Raw genomic sequence first — 17,917 nt, 5'->3', positions numbered from 1 at the left:
ACTGATATTTCTGAGGAAAAAAGTTCTCTAGAAAATGGAAGTGGAAGTTTCATTTCACATTTGAAAAAAGCAGCAAGTGAGGAAAAGCTCTTAGAAGTCTGTGAAAAGGAACCGGAGTCAGGTTCGTTTCAGGAGCAGGATGGAAAGACACAGGGATATGTCACTGGAATTTTGGGAGACCGCAGAGGTGATGTTCACGAGGCAGCCACATGCCACACAAAAGTCTCCTCGAGCCAGCGCCTTCCATTCTTGATAACTGAGGAACAGCAGAATCCAAATGAAAAAATAAGGGAAAAAATTGATGCCTTGGGGAAAGAACAGTGTTATGAAGAAGTTCAGGTTCAGATTGAAACTTCTGTCTCCACTACTGAAGGAGAAAAGATGGAAACTTGTTCCTCTGAAAATCTTCCTAAATCCGATGAGGCACAGACAATGGAAGTAATGGACTCTGAGACCTCCCTAACACAGTATTTACTTGCTGCTGGAAAGCACAAAGTTCCTCAGACTAAAGACACCGCACACGAAACAAAGCTTCTCCAGAGTGAATCAGTCACGTCAATGGAGGTTGAGGAAGTAACTTTTAACGCTGTGTATGAATATTACAACCAACAACAGGAATCATTAGGTCGCCCATTTTCCCCTGAATCTGATATTTCGATCGATGTGGGAAGTACAAGCAGTGAAGAAATCTCAGAGTTAGATCAGTTTTATACCCCACCGTCCTCTGTTGAACATTTTGAAACTCCAAAGTCTCCTGATTTATGTTTAACTCCTTCAGAAACAACTAAACAATCTGCAACAAATTCAGGAGGTGAGACTATGGAAAGAACTACATCTTCAGAGGAAGCTGCTGAAAGGTACTCCACACCTTCTGAAGGCGAAGTAGCAGAGACATATTCCACACCCCCAGGAGAGACACTGGAGAGATATTCCACACCCCCAGGGGAGACACTGGAGAGATATTCCACACCCCCAGGGGAGACACTGGAGAGATATTCCACACCCCCAGGGGAGACACTGGAGAGATATTCCACACCCCCAGGGGAGACACTGGAGAGATATTCCACACCCCCAGGGGAGACACTGGAGAGATATTCCACACCCCCAGGGGAGACAATAGAGAGATATTCTACACCTTTAGGAGGAGAAACAGTTGAAAGATATTCTACTCCTACTGGAGGACCAAATCCCACTGGAAACTTAAAAAGGTACCCATCAAAAATAGAAAGGGAGGACAGTACACCAAATGAACAATTCCATACACCTACAGGAGAGAGAAGTTCAGCTAATGAACTATGGCGTTCCGATTCATTTGGCACACCCAATGAAGCTATTGAGCCAAAAGACAATGAAATGCCTCCATCTTTCATTGAACCTCTGACCAAAAGGAATATATATGAAAACACAACATTAGGCTTTATTGTTGAAGTTGAGGGCATTCCAGTTCCTGGTGTAAAATGGTATCGAAATAAATCTTTGCTAGAGCCAGATGAGAGAATCAAAATAGAAAGGGTGGGTAATGTGTGTTCTTTGGAAATTTCTAACATTCAAAAAGGAGAGGGGGGAGAGTACATGTGTCATGCCGTAAACATCGTAGGGGAAGCAAAGAGCTTTGCAAAAGTAGACATAGTAGCCCAAAATGAAAGAGCAGTGGCCCTCCCGCCTCCAGTAACACATCAGCATGTCATGGAGTTTGATTTGGAAAACACAACATCATCAAGAACTCCTTCTCCTCAAGAAATTGTCTTGGAGGTTGAATTAAGTGAAAAAGATGTTAAAGAATTTGAGAAGCAGGTGAAAATAGTCACAGTTCCTGAATTTACTCCTGATCATAAAAGCATGATTGTGAGTCTGGATGTTCTGCCATTGAATTTAGCAGATCCAAATATGGCCTCAAGGGAGGAAGAAGACAAAGATTTAAAAATTGATTTAGAAGTATTTGAAATGCCTCCTCGCTTTATAATGCCTATTTGTGATTTTAAAATTCCAGAAAACTCAGACGCTGTGTTCAAATGTTCAGTCATAGGCATCCCTAGCCCGGAAGTTAAATGGTATAAAGAATATATGTGTATTGAACCGGATAACCTCAAGTATGTGATCAGTGAGGAGAACGGAAGTCACACCCTTAAAATTCGAAACGTCTGTCCGTCGGACAGTGCGACATACAGGTGCAGAGCTATGAATTGTGTAGGAGAGGCCATCTGCCGAGGATTTCTCACCATGGGAGATGCCGAAGTGTTTGCTATGACAACAAAGAAAAGCAAAGTGACTTTAAGCAGCTTGAAGGAAGAGTTAGTCTTAAGGAGCAAATATTCAGGCAGCTTTTTTGAATTTCAGGTGGTGGAAGGGCCTCCCAGGTTTATCAAAGGTATCTCGGACTGTTACGCACCTTTAGGCACAGCAGCTTATTTCCAGTGTTTAGTCCGTGGCTCTCCACGACCCACGGTTTACTGGTACAAAGATGGGAGATTGGTGCAAGGGGTGCGGTTCAGTGCTGAGGAAAGTGGCATAGGGTTCCACAACCTCTTCATAACGAGCTTAGGAAAAGACGATGAAGGTGAGTACAGGTGTGTGGCTACGAATGAGTCAGGAATGGCAGAGACCTGTGCCGCCCTCACCCTAACATAGTTTCTTGGGCCAAGTGTCAGTGCCTCCGTAACAATTAAATTGATTTGGGTGCGTCCATATTTTCCAAATTATGTAGATCTGATAAATTTCCAAATAGGTCTACTCGATCTGAATTTGATACCTTGAAAACCCCTGGAGAACAGTTTCTCTCTTTAGAAATCTCATGTTTGTAACACATGTAAATATTCTGTGATCTCCACTGTGGAACCATCACTGTATCAACTCTGCTGTGAATCATCAAGCATGATTAAATATCTCCGTGGCTACCTAACTGTTTGTACCACTGCTTTACCCTCGTGCCTCCTCCACGAAAGCGTTTCGGTAGATGCATTCTCTTTTAGCAGAAAAGCTATTTATGTAAAGTAAAACATAAGATGGAAGACCGGGTCAGATGACCACGCAGACAAATTGGTAAGGTAAATCTCCTCTCTGCTGTGAGTATAAGTCATTTTTGAAATTGTAACCCTTTTGTTTCCAAATCCAGGCTTACTGACTTGGACTTAGAATAGATAAAACAAACAACAGAATCCAGCTTCATGCAATTGATAACTAGTTCCATAATCTGTTTTACACTGCAAACTTAATATATTTGGCTCTTCTAAAAATATTTTCATTATTAATATCCCTCTTCTTAAATCGTTTAACTCTTGCTGGTTTTGAAGGGACCAATGGTGCTTTCTTTTTGGGTGGAGTTCATCTAGACATTTGTACATTTGCAAAATATGCAAAGAAAGACCTTTCCACTTTTGGGAACACCCCATTTTCTTAACTTTTAAAATACCATCAAGTGTTAAATGCAGCATTCACTTGATATCAGCCTGAGGGAGAGGGGAAACTACTATATTACATTTATACAGAGATTTTAAACTGTAGTCCTATTTCAGAATCTTTGACATTAGAAAATAGAAGGTGGGGTACTTTTAGTATCGAGCAATTTTATCATTTGTATTTCAGATTATATGCAAATAACAAGATAAGTTTTCCTTTCATTTTTAAATTAATTAGAATTTTTTAAAACTAACTAGAAATTAAAAAGCATTCAAATTTAAGGTATATATGTCTCTAAAGTGACTTTGTTTTTCAAGATTATAATAAATTCACAAAATTCTTGACAGTGTATCTATGTATCACCATGAACGTGAATCTTCTCACATAAGATGAAATAAATATGAGACAACTCTGTTTTCTTATCTGAAAATGAGGAGTTGGACCAAAAAACCTCAGAGGTGATTGTTCAACTCTGTGATTCTGTGTCATCCCAGTGTAACTTTTCTTAATATAATTTAGGATAAATTTTAGTTTGCAACAAATGATGAAAAAATAATGGAATATAGTAATGAAGTTATGAATCTTTCCTCCCACCAACTCTAAATCGCTCACTGTTACCCAATAGGTGGATTTGTCCCCTGCATTGAGCAACTTTTATGTATCATGATCATATTAAATATATTTCTTTTAATTCTAAAAAAATAAGCAATTTAAATTTAATTTTCAAAGGAATTCATATATTCAGCTGTTTGTTTCTTTCGTCTATCAATTTTTTATACCCGCAGTGGGATTCCCTTAAAGCCTTCCAAATTCAAGGAGCAATTGAGAGAATGTGCAGAATACAGACAGAGCAGTCAGGCTTACGCCCCTCCCGCCCACCCCCCAAAACATCTGTTCTACCTGTTTCGAATCACCATAACTCATGCAGATAGATATACTGTTGTGCAACAATCATTTCTGTTTCAACCAGTGAGCACACAGTACCTATGATAATAACTATAGATATAATGTAATATACCACATCATAAATCCCTGAAATAAAACTAATTCTGCAGTTTAAGGACTTAGGGATTTATTCTACTCCTAGTTACAAAATGGATGTTTCAATAAATTAGAAATGCAGGTCATGACAAACAGGACAGTGGCTGGTGCAGTGACAGTTCAAAACCTGTTTCAGGAAAGAAGGAAGGAAGGAGGGAAGGAAGGAAGGAAGGAAGGAAGGAAGGAAGGAAGGAAGGAAGGAAGGAAGGAAGAAGGGAAAAAACATTGTAATGCCTTATTGAATTTGCAGGAAGGAAGAGTTTGATTTTGCTCATTAGAATTCTTTTAGTCTCAAATGCATTGAATTGAGGATATTCAGAATAACAAATGACTGAAGAAAGAAAAATAAGACTTGTCTTACTTACTTGGCTTATTGTTGTAGATAATTAAATGGAATTTTTTTCTGATTCAGTGGCACATAACTTAAAAGCCTGAAATATTAATTTCTCTGATGCTGGATAGAGAATTCATTGTATTATATGTAGTCGAGTTTAGACATAATTATTAGCTGCTACTACTACATGCATGTACTTTTAACTATACCTTTCATGTTTCAGCACATGTAAATTTTATTTACTTTATTTTTTATGGCCAATACACCATGTTAGAAGTAAGGGAAGACAACTGAAAATATTTCAATGTATTAGTGGGTTTTGGGGAATTTTAAATATTCACATTCATTCCCTTTACAGATATTTTGGGAGTTCAAGTGAAGGGAAAGTGGACATGAGTAATAAATGTAAAGTTAAGTGGTCACCATTAGGATGTGAAATTAATCAATGATTTTGTGGCTTACTAATTGAAATAATAAATAACTGAGTATGTATTCTACATGCCATCGATAAATTTTGCCAGTGTATTTATAGCCAGTAGACACTAGAGTTGTGCCTTCTAATGCTTCTATGCCAGAACAGAGAGGAAATAAGGCATGACTATTCCATGTGATGCAAGGGGAGTGAATTAATAAAATAATAATACTGCTTTTGGGGAAGGTAATAAAACTATTATTTATTAACAGAGCTGTTCTACATGCCTACCAGATTTAATGAAAAGCCTAATTCCTTTTTATCAAATTATACCTGTTATCCATGATACTGTTTAAAGAGTATCTGTTATTCACTCTTTTGTTTTTCTGTTCCATAATGCTGTATAGATATTTCTCACACAATAAAGTACAATACAATTTTTAATGTTGGAGTTATTTTCTTTCATTCCTAATCCTCCCATTTCCTTGACTTAACAAAAGCCTTATTATAAAAGCTTTGTTGAAATAATATGGCAATTTACATGGCCAGAGAAGGCCCGAATTTCTAGTAACTGAAACCGGTGGTTCTCTTACAAATTCAAATTAAGTATTTCCTATAGCCTCTTTTTAATAATAGCTTCAGATTATAAGCAGTAACTGAAACATAAGTATTTTATTTTGGAAATAATCAGTCTTCAATTTGACAATAGCTATCATTCTTAAGAAAATTCTAAACAAATAATTCTGGATCTTTTTAGAAGTTGATTTAAATAATCCCAGATTCTTTTATTATAAATATATAGGTAGCAGTTTTTCAAACTTTAGAATTGGGGTTATATCACAGAGAAAAACTCATAGAACAGCTTTGAAATTTATAAACTCTAACACAAATGGAGGCATTGGAAGTTACGTAATATAATGAGCTAAGATTAAAAATTAAGAAATGTGCTTTTTTGTAAATCTCAAGATAATCTAATGATTCCAGGAATAAAGCAGAAGAGGACCATCAGTTGGTGCATAATTCTTTGACTTCTATTTTTTTGTTGTTGTTAAATAAAACTGGTAGTATAATAATAATCACTTTTCCCCATGCAGAGTTTTCTAGTTCTCTTCTGTCTGCCGAGGAAGAAGGATTCCAAACCTATAGCTCTGGCCTTCAGTTATCTAATAGAAATGAAACACTTGAACTTTCATCTGAACTTCCAGTTCAGTCAACTACATTTGATTCCAAAAAGGAAGGCCGTGTTCCAATTTTCATCAAAGAAGCGTCAAATGCTGAAATAAGCGTAGGGGATGTGGCTAAACTGTCTGTTACTGTCACTGGCATTCCCAAGCCTAAAATTCAGTGGTTCTTTAATGGAGTAATGTTAACCCCTTCTGCTGACTACAAATTTGTTTTTGACGGCAATGATCATAGTTTGATCATCCTGTTCACCCAATTTGAGGATGAGGGAGAGTATACATGCATTGCCAGTAATGAATATGGACAGACAGTATGCAGTGCCTATCTAAAAATTAGTTCCAAAGGAGAGGCGCACAAAGAGAAAGAACCAGAACCAGTGGAAAAAAATCTGGAAAAGTTTGAAGGTCCTTGTCCTCCTTACTTCCTTAAGGAGTTCAAACCAATTCACTGTGCTCAGGGTCTCCCTGCTGTCTTTGAGTACAAGGTGCTTGGAGAGCCTGCACCCACGGTCTTGTGGTTCAAAGAAAACAAGCAGCTTTACACCAATGTTTATTACACCATCATCCATAACCCTGATGGTTCTGGAACATTCATTGTCAATGACCCTCAGAGGGAAGATAGTGGCCTCTACGTCTGTAAAGCAGAGAATATGTGGGGTGAGTCGACCTGTGCTGCGGAGCTGCTTGTGCTTCTGGAAGACACAGACAAGCCTGATGCTCCCTGCGAGGCAGAGCCCACACCAGAGGCTACTAAAGATTTTCCGCAGATGTCACTAAAGGGTCCTGCAGTCGAAGCCTTTGACTCAGAGCAGGAAATTGCAGCTTTTGTAAATGACACCATTTTGAAAGCTGCTTCAATTGCAGAAGAAAACCAGCAGCTTTCTTATGAGCATATCATTAAAACCAGTGAACTGAGTAGTCAAGTTACTTTAGTGGCTGAGCAGTTGCAATCCACAGTCATGTTGGAGCAGAACGTGCCTGATCCAGAAAGCACCAGGGCACTTCTTTCCATCAATGGCACCATTCACGTTCGGCCTATCAAGGAACCATCTCCCAATTTACAGCTGCAGATTGTCCAGTCCCAGAAAACCCTCCCGAAAGAAGATGTCCTAATGCTTCAAGAGCCTGAGTCACAGGTGGTCCTATCAGATACTGAAAAAATCTTCCCAAGTGCCATGTCCATAGAAGAAATTAGGTCATTAATGGTGGAGCCTCTGAAAACTTTCCTAGCTGAACCTGAAGGGAGTTATCCACAGTCTTCAATAGAAGAAGCTCCAGCCCATTCATATCCAACCTCTGTGGCTGAGGAAGTGCTGTCATCAAGAGAAAAGACAGCATCTGCAATGGACAAAGAGCAAAGACTGACCCTTCCAAAGCAAGAGGCACAAAGTGCTCTCACCCTGAGTCAGAGCTTAGCTGAGGGAAGCATGGAAAGTCGTAAGGGTCCTGAGGTCAAGCCCCAGGTCCCTTCAGAACACACATGCACGGAAGATGAAATTTTGATGGAAAGTGCAGATCAACTGGAAAGTGCAGGGCAGGATTTTGCAGCCAGGACTGAGGAAGGCAAGTCCTTAAGGTTTCCGCTAGCATGTGAGGAAAAGCAGGTACTGCTCAAGGAAGAGTGTTCTGACCACTTGGCAGTGCCCCTGAACCAAACCAGTGAGTATAAAAAAGAGCCCATGATGATAAATGGTGTGCAAGAGGTGCAGACAAGTGACACTCTTCCTAAGGAGAGTTTGCTTCCTGGAATTCCAGAAGAACAACGATTAAACCTCAAAACTCAGATCCGCAGGGCTTTGCAAGCAGCAGTGGCCAGTGAGCAGCCAAGTCTTTTCTCTGAATGGTTAAGGAACGTTGAAAAGGTGGAGGTGAAGGCCATAAACTTCACCCAAGAGCCCAGACGCATTCTGTGTACCTACCTTATTACCTCAGTGAAGACTCTAACGGAAGAATTCACCATTGCTATTGAAGGCATTGATCCTCAAACGGCTAACTTGAAAACTGAACTGAAGGATGCTCTGTGCTCTATTGTATGTGAGGAGATAAACGTCTTAACAGCTGAGGATCCCAGAATCCAGAAAGGGGGCTTTCAGGAAGAGCCGGGTCCTTTTTTAGATTCACAGAAGGTTGAAGCAATCTGGGAACCAGAAGTCGAGTCTAAACATCTTGTCTCTGCAGAAGAGGTCAGCTATGTTCATGTGGAAAGTCAGGTCAAAGTTGCAGATACCACACCTGTCCCTGATGGCGTTGCTCTGGCTGCTAGCCCTGAGGAAAAACAGGGTGAGACTCCAAAGCCGTCAGAGGCAAGAGAGAAGTCCTCTGGAAGTGGTACTGGGGAGGTGGGCCTAGGAGAGCTACAGGAAGCTGAGGGTAGCTTAGCCGAAGAGGACGGTCCTGTCATACACACGCCCTTGGTGGACACGACTGCGGAGGAAGGTGACATTGTAAACCTCACGACATTCATAACAAATGCCAAAGAGGTGAATTGGTATTTTGAGGGCAAACTAGTGCATTCAGATGAAAAGTTCAAGTGTTTACAAGATCAAAATACATATACGCTAGTGATCGACAAAGTAAATACGGAAGAACATCAAGGAGCATATACCTGCGAGGCCTTGAACGACAAGGGGAATGCAGCAACTTCGGCCAAACTCACTGTAGTCAAAAGAGGTTGGATTTTAAGGATGAGGGGGCTCGAGCTCTAACGTTCACTGGATCGTAATGATTTAGTTTCCATCACTGAGTTTTCACTGACCTGCCTCTGCCACAGAGTGATTTGTATAGAGTAAGAACGAAACCACAGACGTAATCATGGTTATTAAGTCTTCTCCTTGTGGGATAGTGCATTATCCTATCTAGCTACTATTTATTTTTAAAATAAAACGTTATTTTCATATGTTCCATGACACCAATATGTTTTTTAGTTTATATTTCCTTGAAAATACTTTAATAATAGATAATAAAAGCTGTCAGTGAATGCCTCGCTGTCTGAAATTGCCAGTCTCATCCCTAAATTCAGAATAACCATGATTAATTGTCCATTTGTGTTTCTTATTTGTATTTCTTTTTTGGTGTTGTTTCACTTCCTCACTGTATTTAGTATACCACTTTTTTTTAAATGCTGTTCACAGTGTTCTTAGCATGGTATATTTAAAGAATATATCATGTTGTTATGCATGTAAGCCCATGGCATCACTTTTTAATCGTGTTTTTCACAATCCACTGCAAAGTAACGATTGAAGATGTTAAAAGCTACTTATTGTCTTCTTTTACCTTCAGTGATTGTTCTCATTTTCCAGTCACTTGTCTTCAACTGCTGCAATCCATCTCACCAATTTCAACTGTTTTACTTCATTAACAGCAACAAAAGTGTGAAGAAAAAGACAAATGTGGTATCCCTGATAAGGAGGCGGACTAATGGCCTCTGCTTCCCTCTGCAGCTGCCCCAGTGATCAAAAGGAGAATCGAGCCCCTGGAAGTAGCTCTGGGCCACCTAGCCAAATTCACCTGCGAGGTCCAAACTGCCCCCAATGTCCGGTTCCAGTGGTTTAAAGCTGGCCGAGAAATTTACGAAAGCGACAAGTGTTCGATTCGATCTTCGAAGTATGTCTCCACCCTGGAAATCCTGCGAACCCAGGTTGTGGACTGTGGCGAGTACACCTGCAAAGCCTCCAACGAGTACGGCAGCGTCAGCTGCACAGCCACGCTGACCGTGACAGGTAAATGACACACGTCGAGATGGTCATCCTGCTTCACACTGTTGCCTGTTTTGCTTTTTGTACAGGTGCAGGATTGGCTTGTCCTGCCAACTGGAGAAGCCAGTGGCTGAGCTATAACATGGTGGCTAGGTCGTGCAGAGTCCCTGTGGGACGAGAGCTCATTCTGTACTGGCCTCTTTCTAAGAGCAGCTAAAGAAAAAATAAAAATAACTTATTATTTTGAAAACAATGTCAAGGAATCCAATGAGCAGTGACACCTGAAAGTTTGGTTTGGGTTTTTTTCTCTCTCTCTTTAAAACGACTAGCATGGTGGAAATATCTTGGCTAACATCTCATGGCCTGGCTCGGCACAGAATATGACACGTTTCAGGACAGTTTGTTGCTACTAAAAAATAAATAATGTCCCATTGTATTTGATAATTTGGAACCAGTTAACCAGTTAAGAACAGAATTACAAACTGAAAAAAAAAAAAAGCCCAAGCATGAGACTGAATTTAAATCCTAAAATAAGATAGGGAGCTATTCAGGACTACAAATTAGGATTCTCACCCTAGGCTTTATTACTGATTTAAAAATAAGAGCAACTACAGAAATATTCTGTTCTCAGTTTCCTAATTGACACTCATCAAGTATTCGAATTCCCTCATTAGCAAAAAAAAAAAAAAAAAAATCAGTCGTGCTTTCCTTTTGTCTGTCTGTCTCTGTCTCTTTTGCTTTCTTCTTCCAAGGGAAAGTGTGAATATAAACGCTGGGGTAGCAATTCCCTGTGTTGTTAAGAGAAAGAAGACGTGCATTAAATATCTGGGCGGGACAGCCCCTTGGTCTTTTCCAGTAGAAGCATGAAGGGGAAAGGCAAACACAGCACATGTTCTTGGCTTGGCAAAGTCATGGTTCCTTGTAGCTTCCTCTCCCTTGCCGCTCTTTTACGATTCAAAAAATCTGAAACCCAGGCCCATGATAACCCATCTAGGGGTTTCACTTTGTGATTAGAGTCTCCATGCAATCCGCTGCCTGGCAGTCTTCTTAACGATGCTTTTGAACCTCTTCACCCAAATTAGGCCAGTTCAGTAAGGGGACTGATACCTGAGCTTTCAAATAATAAGAAGGGAAAAAGGAGGAGGAAGATTCTTTTTAAATTGGAAAGAGGTCCCTAAAGGCTTCCTTCAAAATGCAGAATGGAAATGGGAAATTACTGCTAGAAATATTTTTACGAGTTGGAAATGACTTAGGGAATGAATTCAAAGTTGGGCCGTTGAAGGATTTGCTGATGGTTGACATGAAGGTTAGAGAGACTTCACAAAACTACTCCTTCTTATCACTTAATGTCCCTGTTCTTCAGGAGAGTCGAGTACATTTTCTTTATCTTCTTTACACAGTCTTCTAACTCACAGAATTAAAGGAGCAGCTGAATTACTTATCAAATCATTCAGACAACTAATCAGCTACTAAAGTGGACGAATCTTTAACAATAATAAGTTAACGTTGCTAGACAAAGCAACATTTGTTCTTTCCTTTAACGGAGACGTTGAAAGTACTGTCTCTCTCCTCTATAAAGAACTCTCTCATCCCTTTCCTTTGACAAATCTTTTCATCTAATTAATTTATTATCCTATTAAATAATGTCTCATGTCTGTCTAAATATATAACTCATCTTTTCTCTTTCTTAGAATATATAATGACAGCAAGAGCTTCTGTGGGGACAAAATATAATGTTGAAAAAAATTTCTTTTGCAGAGGCATATCCACCAAGCTTTTACTCCAGACCTAAGTCCGTTACAACTTTTGTGGGTAAGACAGCCAAGTTCCTCTGCACAGTATTAGGGACTCCCGTGATCGAAACCATTTGGCAGAAAGACGGGGCTGCGCTGTCACCTTCCCCTAACCGCAAGATTTCAGAGGCAGAAAATAAACACAGTTTAGAACTCTCAAATCTTACAATTCAAGATAGAGGAGTTTATTCTTGTAAAGCTTCTAACAAGTTTGGAGCTGACATCTGCCAAGCTGAGTTAATCATCATCGACAAGCCACATTTCATTAAAGAATTAGAACCTGTGCAGTCAGCAATCAATAAGAAGATCCACCTCGAGTGCCAAGTGGATGAAGACAGAAAGGTGACAGTAACATGGAATAAAGATGGGCAAAAACTCCCCCCTGGGAAAGATTATAAGATCTATTTTGAAGATAAAATAGCATCACTTGAGATCCCTCTGGCCAAACTCAAAGATTCAGGAACTTACGTTTGTACCGCTTCCAATGAGGCTGGGAGCAGCTCTTCTTCAGCAACAGTCACCATCAGAGGTAAGAAATGCATGAATGTTATTTTGCACTTTAAGGATGCGCTGGAGAAAAACTGTGGACACACCGTGCAGTCCGTACATTTTATTATTATTAAAGTAATTTCATCTAAGCAGTTGTTTTGGTTTGGCGAAATTGTGGTGTTGTCTGATTTTATATTTTCAGTCTTCTTCTGAAGCTACTCTGTTCCTTTAAAACTGTCTGCCATTAACAAAACCTGCTTCCGATTTCTTCTAAGAACTTCAAGTGTCTAGGCAATCCGTAACGACCTTCTCTTAGGCAGTTGTTTTCTGTGTAAGGCAAAGAGTCTGCTTTTTGTGTAAGACAAGAGTTCGCTTGCTTTTGTGTGTGTTTATTTTTTTAATTGAGAGACCAGGAAAGGGTTTTAAAATAATGGAATCATGGAGAACTATCGAGGACACCACTACCCTTTCAGAAATTTCATCGGGATATTTGATGTGTGTTGTGTCTTCTTGTGGTATATGTCTCTTTTTTTTTTTTTTTTTTTTGTGGAGCTGGTGCTTCAGATCTCTTTCTTTTTTGTTAACTTCTTGTAGAACCACCGTCCTTCGTGAAGAAGGTGGACCCCTCTTATTTAATGCTGCCAGGTGAATCAGCACGCCTCCATTGCAAGCTGAAAGGCTCACCTGTGATCCAGGTCACTTGGTTTAAAAATAACAAAGAACTTAGTGAGAGTAACACTATTCGAATGTCTTTCGTCAATTCTGAGGCTGTGCTTGATCTGACGGATGTCAAAGTTGAAGATAGTGGCAGTTACTCATGTGAGGCGGTGAATGACGTTGGCAGTGACTCGTGCAGTGCTGAAATCGTTATCAAAGGTTTGTTGAATCGAAGTCTGCGGGTTTTCTGAGAAAAGATTTTCTTTTTACTTGCTTGGGACACATTACTTATACCATGCTTTCGTGCTTTTGTAGAGCCTCCTTCTTTCATCAAAACCCTTGAGCCTGCAGATATAGTGAGAGGAACAAATGCCCTTCTTCGGTGTGAAATCTCAGGCACTGGACCCTTTGAAATTAGCTGGTTCAAAGACAAGAAGCAAATTCGAAGTAGTAAAAAGTACAGGTTGTTTTCTCAGAAGTCTCTGGTGTCTCTGGAGATCTTTTCTTTCAATAGTGCAGACGTTGGTGAATATGAATGTGTGGTTGCTAATGAAGTCGGGAAGTGTGGCTGCAGTGCAACACACTTACTGAAAGGTCAGTGCCTGAACGCAACAACGCCTCTTTAACAAATCGCCGAAACAGCTTTCTTAATCCACGGAAGGGAAACTGGCGGGTTTTCTTCTTCTCCTAACCCATGAAAATATGTTTCACTTTTGCTTTAACCTGGGACCTCGGGGACAAAGTCAGTGACCTTCATCCAGTCTTTATTCTGAGATGACTGTAAATATTTACTCTCCAATAACAAAAGTGGGTTACGTAATAATCTATGACCATATTGTCAGCTGATAACCACGTATCTTCTGTGCTTCTTTCTGTCGGATGGAAGTGTGATTCTTCTTAAATTTTAACTTATTCTTCTCGTTAACCGACACTACAGGAGGGTGATATTGGGCAAGAGAAATGTAATCTAGATGAAACACAAATGTGTATGGTGTCGAAAGGGTTTGGGAATTGATAAGCTTTGTCTGTTCTTTCTTTAACTAGAACCGCCAACCTTTGTAAAGAAAGTAGATGATTTTACCGCACTAGCAGGTCAAACTGTTACCTTACAAGCTGCCGTGAGAGGGTCAGAACCCATCTCTGTCACCTGGTTTAAAGGACAAGAAATAATTAAAGAAGATGGAAAGATCAAAATGAGCTTTTCTAATGGTGTTGCAGTCTTGATCATCCCTGACGTTCAGATTAGTTTTGGTGACAAATACACCTGCCTGGCTGAAAACGAAGCCGGAAGCCAAACGTCTGTTGGGGAATTAATAGTTAAAGGTTCGTGTAGGAACATTTTAACTTAGTATTGCTATTTCCATTTAGAGTGGAACCCTAATGCACACTTGGTCATGCTAACTATTTAATACCATTGTAGAACCTGCCAAAATTGTTGAGAGAGCAGAGCTGATCCAGGTGACAGCAGGAGACCCAGCCACGCTGGAGTATACAGTCACAGGCACCCCAGAGCTCAAGCCCAAATGGTACAAAGATGGAAGACCTTTGGTTGCTAGTAAAAAGTATCGAATAAGTTTTAAAAACAATGTTGCCCAACTCAAATTTTATTCAGCCGAACTGCACGATAGCGGCCAGTACACATTTGAGATTTCCAATGAAGTGGGCAGCAGCTCCTGCGAAACAACGTTCACTGTATTGGGTTAGTATCTTCAGAAACATATGCTGCCCATTCCTTTGAAACCTAACCAGTGAGCAAGAATAAAATCACTGAGCGATTTCCCATGTTTGTCTTTCTTCTCTTCTTGTGCCACGAACAGATCGAGACATCGCTCCATTCTTTACCAAACCCCTACGCAACGTGGGCAGTGTTGTTAACAGCACCTGCAGGCTGGACTGCAGAGTCGCTGGCTCTCTTCCCATGAGGGTGTCCTGGTTCAAGGACGGTAGAGAAATAGCTTCTTCTGACAAATACAGAATAGCCTTTGTGGAAGGCACGGCCTCTTTGGAGATAAGCAGAGTAGACATGAATGACGCGGGCAATTTCACTTGTCGAGCCACGAATTCCGTGGGAAGCAAAGACAGCAGCGGAGCCCTGATTGTGCAAGGTTGGCCGGAAACTTTGCATTTCATTCTAATATAGATGATGTTCAAATTAAGGCCTCTTCTCTTAGATCACGCTTCTTAACTCTTAGAAATTCTTTCTTATGCCCCTCCTTTAGAACCACCCAGTTTTGTAACTAAGCCTGCATCCAAGGACGTTCTGCCTGGCTCAGCAGTCTGCCTGAAGAGCACCTTCCAAGGGTCCACCCCTTTCACAGTCAAATGGTTTAAGGGTGCCAAAGAGCTTGTCTCTGGTGGAAGCTGCTATATTAGCAAAGAAGCTTTAGAAAGTTCCCTGGAACTCTATGCAGTAAAAACCTCCGATTCTGGCACATACACCTGCCAAGTCAGCAACGTTGCCGGAAGCGTGGAGTGCAGTGCAAACTTATTTGTAAAAGGTTTGCTTGGTTTTCTTGACATCTTTGTGCTATCATCCTTACAAGTTCTTTCCTCTTCCTCGAGTTTTTTAATAACTTCCTTCCTTCCGCAGAGCCCGCCACGTTTGTTGAGAGGTTAGAGCCATCACAGTTGTTAAAGAAGGGAGATGCCACCCAGCTGGCCTGCAAAGTCACTGGTACCCCTCCAATTAAAATCACATGGTTTGCAAATGATAGAGAAATCAAGGAGAGCAGCAAGCACAAAATGACTTTTGTGGAGTCCACCGCCGTCCTAAGACTTACAGATGTTGCCATTGAAGACAGTGGCGAGTACATGTGCGAGGCCCAAAATGAAGCTGGCAGTGACCACTGTGGTAGCATTTTGATAGTCAAAGGTTTGTGTTCACATTGCCCCTTGTGTTACCACAGGTGTGGCCCATAGCCCAGATTCACCCCTCGTTAACTCAAAGTAATTCCTTTCCTGCTATAGAGTCACCTTACTTTACCAAAGAATTTAAGCCCATTGAAGTGTTGAAGGAATACGACGTCATGTTGCTGGCCGAGGTGGCAGGCACACCTCCCTTTGAGATCACTTGGTTCAAAGACAACACGACGCTGAGAAGTGGTAGGAAGTATAAAACCTTCATTCAGGACCAGCTGGTGAGCCTGCAGATCCTCAAGTTCGTCGCCACGGATGCTGGTGAATACCAGTGCCGGGTGACCAATGAGGTGGGCAGCAGCACCTGCACTGCCCGGGTGACTCTGAGAGGTTAGTGTCCGTTCAAATGATGCGCTGGCTCTTCTGTAGAGAGAACTCTTTGTTCCAACAAAAATCCACTTTGGCTCTAAAGCTGACATTAATTGAGAATTATTCTTCTATTAGAACCCCCAGCCTTTGTGAAGAAGATCGAGAGCACCAGCTCCCTTCGGGGGGGCACCGCTGCCTTCCAGGCCACTCTCAAGGGCTCCTTGCCGATCACCGTGACTTGGTTAAAGGACAATGAGGAAATCACCGAGGACGATAATATAAGAATGACCTTTGAGAACAATGTGGCTAGTCTGTACCTCAGTGGCATCGAAGTCAAGCATGATGGGAAATATGTCTGTCAGGCCAGAAATGATGCAGGAATACATAGATGTTCTGCACTGCTCTCAGTGAAAGGTCGGTTCAGGTTTGCCGTGGGTTTTAGGGAATAAGGCAGATGTGAGCCTTTTAGTGGAGTGATTCACCACCCACACCTGTCCCTCTGTTTTCTACAGAACCTGCAACAATCACCGAGGAGGCTGTGTCTATAGATGTCACCCAAGGGGACCCAGCCACTTTGCAGGTTAAATTTTCAGGGACTAAAGAGCTTACAGCCAGATGGTTTAAAGATGGCCAAGAACTGACCCTGGGCCAAAAATACAAAATCAGCGTCACTGACACAGTCTCTGTACTGAAGATTATTTCTACAGAAAAGAGAGATAGTGGAGAATATACTTTTGAGGTCCAAAATGATGTTGGGAGAAGCAGCTGCAAGGCTAGCATTAATGTATTAGGTTGGTATTGAAACTGAGTGTCTCCTCCTCGTCTCCTACAATTTTACAGAAAATACAAATTGCTGCGTTGACCTAACTTTTTTTTTTTTTTGGTTTCTTGCTTTTTCATTGCATAGATCTTATCATACCTCCCTCATTCACCAAAAAGCTGAAGAAAATGGACAGCATTAAAGGGTCTTTTATTGACTTAGAATGTATAGTGGCTGGGTCACATCCCATCAGCATCCAGTGGTTCAAAGACGACCAGGAAATAACAGCTAGTGAAAAATACAAATTCTCTTTTCATGACAATACTGCCTTCTTGGAAATCAGTCATCTGGAAGGTACAGACAGTGGGACATACACCTGTTCAGCCACCAATAAGGCAGGACACAACCAGTGCAGTGGCCATCTCACAGTCAAAGGTTGGCACTTTTTATCTCCCCTTATCAAGGACTGGTCTGCTCTCTCATTTCTTAATTCTCACCCTTACTGCCCCATTCCAAAGTAAACCTTCCTTTCTCTTTTTGTTTCTTTGTCTTTCATCCCAGAACCCCCTTACTTCATGGAAAAGCCACAGTCACAAGACGTCAGTCCCCATACAAGGGTTCAGCTAAAGGCTCTTGTGGGTGGCACTGCGCCCATGACCATAAAGTGGTTTAAAGATAACAAAGAGTTGCACTCAGGAGCAGCTCGCTCAGTTTGGAAGGATGACACGTCCACCATCCTGGAGCTCTTTTCAGCCAAAGCTGCCGATTCTGGGACCTACATTTGCCAACTAAGCAACGATGTTGGCACCGCAACCAGTAAAGCCACTCTCTTTGTGAAAGGTCTGGTCTCTGCATACATCTCTCTTGCTTGCTTGTCTGGATTTTCTTGAGCGGGGAGGGACGAGGCTGGAGAAAGCGATTCTGACCTTTGTTT

The 17,917-nt window shown here is 41.1% G+C and overlaps 1 protein-coding gene across 50 annotated transcripts in view; it reads left to right on the top strand.

The window, feature by feature from the left end:
* Window positions 1-17,917, top strand: part of TTN (titin) — a 270,562-nt gene that overhangs the window by 58,375 nt on the left and 194,270 nt on the right. For 45 of the 50 annotated variants that reach the window (XM_057316302.1, XM_057316428.1, XM_057316418.1 and 42 more), the window contains exons 46-60: window positions 6,278-9,034; window positions 9,805-10,083; window positions 11,818-12,381; window positions 12,936-13,217; window positions 13,314-13,592; window positions 14,043-14,321; window positions 14,419-14,697; window positions 14,816-15,103; window positions 15,218-15,496; window positions 15,589-15,870; window positions 15,966-16,244; window positions 16,359-16,637; window positions 16,736-17,014; window positions 17,131-17,418; window positions 17,545-17,823. In XM_057316302.1, the coding sequence (XP_057172285.1) occupies window positions 6,278-9,034; window positions 9,805-10,083; window positions 11,818-12,381; window positions 12,936-13,217; window positions 13,314-13,592; window positions 14,043-14,321; window positions 14,419-14,697; window positions 14,816-15,103; window positions 15,218-15,496; window positions 15,589-15,870; window positions 15,966-16,244; window positions 16,359-16,637; window positions 16,736-17,014; window positions 17,131-17,418; window positions 17,545-17,823 (6,972 nt within the window). The remainder of the gene's footprint in view (window positions 1-6,277; window positions 9,035-9,804; window positions 10,084-11,817; window positions 12,382-12,935; window positions 13,218-13,313; window positions 13,593-14,042; window positions 14,322-14,418; window positions 14,698-14,815; window positions 15,104-15,217; window positions 15,497-15,588; window positions 15,871-15,965; window positions 16,245-16,358; window positions 16,638-16,735; window positions 17,015-17,130; window positions 17,419-17,544; window positions 17,824-17,917) is intronic. The other 5 variants (XM_057316425.1, XM_057316423.1, XM_057316417.1 and 2 more) reach the window with 1 other exon arrangement.

Source organism: Ursus arctos, unplaced genomic scaffold, assembly GCF_023065955.2.
Source record: "Ursus arctos isolate Adak ecotype North America unplaced genomic scaffold, UrsArc2.0 scaffold_1, whole genome shotgun sequence".
NCBI classification, from domain to species: Eukaryota; Metazoa; Chordata; class Mammalia; order Carnivora; family Ursidae; genus Ursus; species Ursus arctos.
Note: the sequence above shows the minus strand (reverse complement) of the source record. Positions and strands in the feature narration are given on the sequence as shown.